The 8556-nt window shown below is 46.9% G+C and overlaps 1 protein-coding gene across 4 annotated transcripts; it reads right to left on the minus strand.

Annotated features, from left to right (window-relative positions):
* Positions 1-7177: 7177 nt before the first annotated feature.
* On the minus strand, positions 7178-8518 carry LOC146185376 (uncharacterized). Of its 4 annotated transcripts, none has more exons than XM_084606322.1 (2): positions 8401-8484; positions 7178-8095 (listed from the first exon to the last, which is right to left on the minus strand). In XM_084606322.1, exon 2 carries the CDS (start codon positions 8078-8080, stop codon positions 7436-7438), a length of 645 nt encoding a protein of 214 aa, XP_084462448.1. In that variant the 5' UTR covers positions 8081-8095; positions 8401-8484; the 3' UTR covers positions 7178-7435. The 4 variants fall into 4 exon arrangements, with proteins under 4 accessions (XP_084462448.1, XP_084462449.1, XP_084462450.1 ...); XM_084606323.1 differs by having other exon boundaries at positions 8393-8453; XM_084606324.1 differs by lacking the exon at positions 8401-8484 and adding an exon at positions 8243-8284.
* Between the last annotated feature and the right edge of the window lie 38 nt (positions 8519-8556).

An 8556-nucleotide genomic window follows, 5' to 3' on the forward strand; every position in this document is an offset into this window, starting at 1 on the left:
GGGCACCTTGCTTTTCGCCTCCATCGAAAAGCTCTAATTCGAGATATTCCTCTGACCCATTCTGCACGCTTCCTGTCTCTTAAATTAACTACATACCATTTATCATTCCATAGCCCTCTGCATTGTCAACTTAAGTAGAACCCTTTCTTTAGCCTCCACGTTTCAGCCCCATTAGCAGCGGTGGCGCGGAGGTAGAACATCCGCCTCGCGTGCATGTATGTGGACCGTGGTTTAAATCCCGGTGCCGCGAAAATCTCTACAGGATAAAAAATGAAATGAATGAATGAATGAATGAATAAAGCCTTTATTTGACTGAAGGGATGGCCCTAAGCAGCTCTTTTGGTAATTAGGGAGTTAGGAGGGTTGGGATCGAGTGTAGCTTCTTCACAGTTCTTCAAACTGTGTCTCCTTGCTTGCCATGCTGCCGATCTGCGCGTTCTAAGCCGACGGGAAAAGCTGCCTGGGAACCGACCCCGCCGGATTGTCTGCACGTCGGCTCCGTCGAAAGGTGCGTTGTTTTCCTGCCACACATTCCATAGCGACCTAGAGTTGTCTGACAAGCTACATAAGTGCTCGATGATCTCCTACAAATCGCTCAAGAGGAGCCTAAAACAAACTTTAGCTATTTTAACCGGCTCAGTGCTGCGCCGGTGAGCCGCCACATTAAGCCTAGCAATTGAGTCTCCCAGCAGTACACCGTGGAAGGACAGCCCACCACGGAACAAGCAACGCAATCTAAAAGGCTTACAGCTCTCCATGACTCGTATACAAGACCCGAGAGCAGAAGCCCGACAAGTCCCCCCGCAATTGCAGCTGCATAGGTTGCTGGAGACGCTCATCCTGGCACTCGGAACGCGTCGACAAATGCATCCGCGCCAAGGAAAGGCACGGCTCCAACCCGTGCAACGCTGGCAACAAAATCAACGCGCGTACAGCCCAACGCAGCAAACAACTCCCATCACTTCCTATAGAAGAACTCGTGTGATTTTTCGTCCTCGCGGTGAGCTTCAATTAGATCGGATCTCAGGCATCAAAATACAGAACGCCATCCAGGAACAGCTCAAGACTATGCTTCCTTCAGAAGCCTTCCTCCGGGTCCACCCACGCATTCACGGTGGGCACCTCACCTCCCTCAATATCGATGGCAAATAACATCCCTGTGCGGCCTATACAGCACCCCTTCCTGGAGCACCCTTGGCGTCATCTCGCAATATTACTGCCAAGAAACACCTGCTGAAGTCTACCGCTACGTAGTGCAAGGCAACCTCAACTACAAAATCTTGGCTGTAGGTGCATGGGGAAGACTAATTCTATAATCATCACCTTTGTAGAAGACTACGTCCTTTATTTCGTCAACTACCTGAGCACAATTATATACCGATGCAAGCCCTACAGAGGCAGCCCGGACGCCTGCACCAATTCCTGGACACAGATACATCTGACATCTACCTAAGGCCAACCTCTCCCCGCGATGTGGGAGAAAACATCCTGTCCAAGACACCCGTGCACTCCCAAATGCATCTTGTGTGAAGGCTCACATCTCACCGGCACTGGCTCATGCAAGGCATGTAAACTTGCTACATCACGCAAGCCGACTCAGCAAAACCAAGTGTACAACCTACAGACTCTCAGTTCACTGGACTGGCCCACGCTACCTCCCCCGCAAGGCCCTCACTCCCATCCACAAATCTGGGTCCATGCAGCTGTTCAGTCCAACGCGCGCCCTCCGCCATCATCTGCCCACTTTGTACAGTCCCGCCGGGCCAAGACAACCTCAGCGCAGAAAACGCTCTGCTTCGCCAACGGGTTGCATCCGGCATGCATTGTACAGTGCTGAGTAATATTACCCCTCTTGTTCTGAACGTTATTTTGTACTCCGAGTCTTTCATTTAGGCACCTTCCAGCCTATCCAATGTACACACTAGAAAAAAAAAATAGTATGGACTACATAACACCTTCCGAACATTGCACAGGTTTCCTGGGTTTTGCGCCAACAGTATACTGTACAGCGCAGACCGCGTTCCGGCGAAGGATCATACAGACCGCACTTTTTCTTTTCTTTGTAGGCCGGCTTGATCCACCGCTGCCTGTCCACTTAAGTTGTTCTCGCACTGATAACGGCGCTAAAGAAGCAGCAAGCAGAAGGCCCGACTCTGGCGAAACGATTCCTGACGGCTCACTGAACGACGGCTCTCAAAACTGCTCAAAACACTGCCCAGATTACGTTACTTCATAATGCGAAATTTGAGCGCAGCTTATCAGCTGTTTCACCTTTTCGATAGATTGAGGCAAGATTTCGAGCAAGACACGTATGTAAAATTACTTTTTTTTTTTCACTTTTTCACACGTATTCCATCAAGAACACTCCACTAGGCTGTCATGAAAAAAGCTTTGTGGTCGGAGAAAAATAGCAATTGAGTTATCGGAAGATTGCGGGAAGCAGCGCGTGGGCCCATAGGAACGTTGCACGACGAACAGACATACCGCTAGCGAGTGAGAACGGAATACACGCAACGTGATCCGCTGACAGCGAGCCGGCCTTTCGGCAACCGGAGAGCACCCTCGCCGCCACCCAGGAAGAGGGGGACCCCCTCCTCCTCTTTCTGCATGGCAGCGACGATGTTCTCTATTTTCTGCCCCGCCGGGGTGTGCAGTGGTAAGACGCCCGACTACTGTGCCGGAGTACCCGGGTTCGAACCCGACCTCGGCGGCTGCGCTTCGATGGAGGCGAAGCAAAGAGGCGTCCGTGTGCTGTGCGATGTCAGCGCACTTAAAGATCCCCAGGTGGTCGAAATTACTCCGTAGCCCTCCACTACGGCTCCTCTGTCTCTCTTTCCACTTTCACTCCCACCTTCCTTTACGGCGCGGTTGAGGTGTCCACAGAAAACAAGTGAGACAGTTACCGCGCTTTTCCCTTCCTATAAATCAATCTCTATTTTCTCTTCTGTCTGCACGAGGCAGCGGAGGTGGCTCAGCAGCTCAGCTACAGAGCCAGTAGTGGCCCGTGCATTTTCTTTTCCTTCTTCCTACAGCCATTCTACGCAGTCACGTTGTCTTGACTCGCTAGCGGCGGCGTCAGTCGCTGCTAGCGCATCGCTAACAGATGCCACCGACGAGAAGGGCTCTCTAAAGCATAAAGCCCCTCAGGGCTCCCAAGGAACCGTTCGGCACGGATCGGATCACTAAAAGAGCCGCCGCTCACCCGCTCTTTTGAAAGAGCCGCACAAAAGATCCGGCTCGCTCCCGATTGAACGTCCGAATGAATATGGTCGAGCCAGCGCAGCTCCAGAACGGCTGAAGGTCGCGAAACATATGGCGTAGATTTCGCTTTAAAAGCGTGCGAACGCACAGCCCATTCAGGACTGGCAACGGTGGGGCCTAAGCAATGAATGTTTCCACTATAGTTTCTACGATGAAGAGCATCCGCAGTGGAGGACCACGAAACGAAGGCTGGAGCACCGGTGGTACATGCTTGCGGAATAGAGTGCACCGAATGATTGCGGCTCAACTGTAGGACGTTTGTTTTTATTCGGCCACATCTGAGCTTACGTTGATTCAAAGGGACCATGATCATGTGGTCAGAGTGTTTTCTCCTCTCTTGCTTACGCCCGCCGGCGTACACGCAGCCAACCACCGCCTGCGCGTGAAAATTGGTTAACGGTGTTTTAAAAGGCAACTCCGGAGGTTTTTCGACATTCGCATATGGCAGAAAATTTGCTGTAGGTTTTCCTCCTCCTTGAAGCACTGTGCAAAATTTGGGCGCCGTGCGATGATTCACTCACGCGCAACTCCATTTTAAACTGCATTTTTCGTGGAGGGCAACCCTGCGGTTGTGACGTCACAGATATACCTGCTTTACTGCCTGCTCCCAGCATGATCATGAAGTTTTGAGGCCTGTATCAGGCTATCTCAGATTTTATATACAGCGTCATGATTTCCAGACTATTTCCACCATCCAACGCATGTGCGAGTGTTTTTCCAATACCGTAAGTGACCTCACCGTTTCGTCCAATGCAAAATCATTTCTAGTCATGAAAACAGTTTTGGTTTCCTGTTCTTTCTATTTAAAAATAGTTCCACTTAGAATTTAGAAAAACGGTTTTTATATCGGAGTCAGGAGACCACGAGGAATGCAATGCAATCACAAACAAAGAAAATAAAGGCGAAAAAAACTTAAAATGATGAAAAGACCACCGAAGTTTCCCTTTAAGAGAAGAGCATTAAATGGACATAGCGTGTGGTTTGATATATCGAATGATCGGTGGAAATTGCAGTCCGATATATGGCGCAACTTTCCTATACACAAAATTTTTAAGAGGATAATCCGCGTGTTCAGTATAGCCATTTCTAAATGCTAAAGTTTGACAGCTTCCTAACGACAGAAATGCTTGCAAAAATGCTCCGAATTAAATGAAGAAAACAGTTCGGTACAAGCAGAGCGCCACTAGTGCCAATTCAAGTTACTATGAACTGTATAGATTGCCCTTGTTTATAACGATTTGTGCCATTCCATTTTGCATTCTTTAGGACTATCTCTTCGTTTGCGTAGATGCATTTTGCTACTCACTAGATCACTAATCCTTTAATTTCTGTTCGTTATCTTACACACTCATTAGCATACAGTAGCAAGCTATCACATTACTTGTAGTCACTACACTAAGTGAGAACAGATAGGGGTGACACTCTATAGTGTTGAGTGAGCTGCTGGTCACAAAATAGAATACAGCAGTCAGGCCACACAGAGGTGACTGGAGAAGGAGTGTTTCCAATAGTCGGAATCTCACTAGCAGATAACAGCATTACCCCGATGCCCCCTCGTGTCTTTCAAGATTAATAGACATTAATTAAATGGCATTTACATCCAGTGATCAATAAGTAGTTTTGACCATATATTTCTTGTCCAGATACTTTCACCTACCCCCTTAAATTAACCCTGTCCTGTGCCAGCAGCTGCCCTCATAGCCCCGCAAACTTTCTAATCACACCTGCCCACTTGACTTTGTGCTCTCGGGATGCAGTGAAAATGTGCTCGTGGCCTTACAGCATGGACATCCCAAGGTTAGACACGACATACGGCCAGAAATATGTGCCTATCACACAATAACAGTGAGAGCTTAAGAACAGCTAACAAAAAGCTTGTACAAAAAGCCCACCAGCCTAACGGCTTTTACCTAGCCACATGTTCCTGCCAGTACAAGAGGTGATGAATTTCAGTTTCACATACTAGTGTGCCATCACACTACTGACTTTAGTGCTGATCAATTAATGCAACATGGTTGAATGTTCACAATGAAATCTGACACATCACCAACTAGAAGACATGATGCATCAGATTCATATTTGTAGTTGGCCATGAATGACATAGGGCATTTCAATAAAGACAGCATAATATGCGGGTATAGAGGGTCCAATGTAACAAGGCACACCACTAACAAAGGCAATAGACTAATCTCGACAACTTGAGGTCAATTAAAATGCACTGATATATCAGTGCAACACTTTTATGCTTATGCAGAAGTGCAGCCAACCCCTGTCTGCCTGTGCCTTCTCATGGAAGGTCGCACATCCACTGGATAAGTACATTTAGCATTCTATCAAGGCCATATATCACCTTTGTCTGAAATACATAAATCACACATTGGAAGAAATATGCTAGTCAAACCGGGTATTTCTGTTACATAATATGTCCAGGATAAAGGGTATTCACTGCTGAGGATCAATACAAAAAATACTTTATGCATGCAGGACTGATGTCAGTGTATCTAAAGCTAGAATGATTCCAAGACATACTATACTTTGTTTTATACATCAAGTGCAACACTGCCAAAGTTAGAGCTCTTGTTTGCGCTCCCCGCATCCACGATGAAAAATAGTGCCTGCTCTCAACGACAAGAAATAATAGTTGCTTTGTCTGCAAGCTTAATACGTACATCTTACATTTGCCATCAACTCCATAAAAATCACCTTTTTTAAGGAGCAAAGATCAGATTCGCTGCATTTGTATGCTTTGTTTGTTGTTTTCGTTCGTGTCGCGTTTTCGCTACCCCACAACCCTGCTGCAGCAACCTCGACTGCCTCTTCGGAGCAGATTTTTTCTATAAGATCCGCACTGCAAAGATGTCCAGGCACGTGAAGCAAGTTATTGCAAACGTCTATGTTCGGAATCGAGCCCGTTTCCGCAGAAACCACTCGGTAACCAAACGAGCGCATAGTGATACACCTATTTCTTGCGGACTACTTGCATAGTTTCGCTGCGTTGCACCTGATGTATGAAACGGAGTATAACAAGGTGTTGATCGAATATTCGATTCGACAACACCATTCCTATTTCGAGTTATTGATCAATTTGCTCTCGCCCTACCATCAGATCTCCGACCATCCTGGTTAGCTCAGTTGGTACAGCAACTGCCCTGGAAAGCCGGTGGTCCCGGGTTCGATCCCCAGACCAGGGCGAATTTTTTTTGTTAACTGTGAAGTTTCTGAGAAAGCTGTACAGTTTTCCTTTGTAGCCATATGGTTGCACTTGGGTGGATGCCGATGAGTAATTACTCTCTTATTATACTAACAAGCTGCATGAATTCTCAGTAGCTATCCTAGTTTAGCATATAAATATACATGGTTTGACTAACGGTAGAGCGCACTGGTTTAGTGGCTGTTTTGTTCCACATGTAAGACTGCAAACTGTCATGTATTACCGAAGAATTCAAAGATTGCATTGTGTCCTCGCCACAGCAGTTCAGTGGTTAGGGCACTCGATTACTTAGCTAGGTTAGCCGAATTCGATTCCAGCACAATAGTCCCGTTTAAATGGAGGCAAAATGCAAGTTACCTGTATGTGTGCTGTCAATGCACAGTAAAGGAACCCTCCACAATAGTATCCCTCATAGCTAGTGTCACTCTGGGACTTTAAACACCATAAACCAAACAAAACCAAAGCTTGCATCGCTGCTTAACGAATAAAAAGGCTACTGCTTGAAATAAACCATGTACACCAAGTTAAATTCTGACTGAAAAGTAGTGTGATCAATGTTTTGTGACAGCAATCATGTAAAGGGCCTTAAGAACTGCTTCACAGAAAAAAAAAAAAAAAAAGTTAAACATTTTTGCAAATAAAATTGTGCTTTGTTTCATAGCTTCAATTTAATATTTGCTGCGAGAACAAAAGCAAACCCCAATTGAAAATTGATCGACACCAATGCTCATGCTGTTAAGCAAAAATTCTGAACCTTTATGTAATCATTGCAAATTCATTTCAAAAATACAAATGCTCCTCGAAGGCGTACAAAATACGTTGCACAATGCATTGATTACAGCCAAAAAATGCGAGGAATTAATTCGTCCCATGATCCCGCAAAACAGATGGCAGGAATTCTCGGTACGGCCGGCGTGCAATGAGTGGCAGCGAATGAACCGAATTATAACGTCATAATCTTGGTCATTTTGACCAAAGTTTTCCTAATTCTCCACGATCTCTAGATAAGACATCAAGCACGCAACTGAGGATGTCGCGGTGGACCTCCTCGATGCTCCGCGCCGAATCGATATTCACCCAGCGCCCACTGCCACTTTCGAGAGCGGCGAAGCGTTCATAGTTCGCTCGAACTTTGGTCTGAAACTCAACCTTCTCGTAACGCTCCGTGCCAAAGCCGTCACGAGCATTCAACACTTCGGGCGAAGCGCTCATGTAGAAAACAAGGTCAGGCTCGGGTAGACCTTTATCCGGCTGTTGACACCACGTGAAATCCAGGGATTTGGCGGCCGAAAAAGCAACGCCGGAATAAGCGTAACGGTCGCAAATTACCGTCGTGTGTCGCGCAACCGTTTGACGTATTGCCTGAGCTTCCTGCCACCGATTCGCGGAAAATAGTAAGTGAACGGCATGATCATCCAGGTTCGTGCTCTCTTTGAGGTAACCGTCGAGCAGCTTTCCAGTGGCGGTGGTGCGCTTGGGAAACGCTATGGTATCTGTCTTGTGACCCTTGCCGGCAAGCACTTCGGCAAGTAATTTCACCTGAGTCGACTTCCCTGTCCGATCACATCCTTCGAACACAATAAACAGGCCCCGGCGGCTCGACATCATCACACGACGACGGATCTGAAAGCACGACAGAACAATGAACAGACATCTGAAAACATGACAACGGCAAGCAAGAGCTGCAACGATCGTGAAAAGGGGTGTGCTGCGGAACTTCTTAACAGTGCAAACAAAAACAGCAGTAGGCAGCCGACTGATATCAGATACCTCATAAAAAGTCACATTATTCTTTCTTTCCCGCCAAAATCGCCGCAGCTCAAATCGCGGTTTAAACAGAGATTAGTTTGGATGCCGCATCTAGCAACAAACTACGTTATTTGGGCAGAATGTGTCAAATAAAAATTAAGGCTTTCAAACCTCCTCACATAAAGGCAGTGGGGATGAACTGATGCAAATATTTGAGAATCGTCACTCACATTAACGACAAGCGCTCGCCAAGTTGGTGTTGCGAGTCAGCCAAGCCGCCCATGCACACTCCCAAAGTGTCACGTGCACGAGCTCGTGGTCACGTGTCACCGTGT

The sequence above is a fragment of the Amblyomma maculatum genome, chromosome 6, assembly GCF_055883805.1.
Source record: "Amblyomma maculatum isolate TAMU_Amacu chromosome 6, ASM5588380v1, whole genome shotgun sequence".
Lineage (NCBI taxonomy): Eukaryota > Metazoa > Arthropoda > Arachnida > Ixodida > Ixodidae > Amblyomma > Amblyomma maculatum.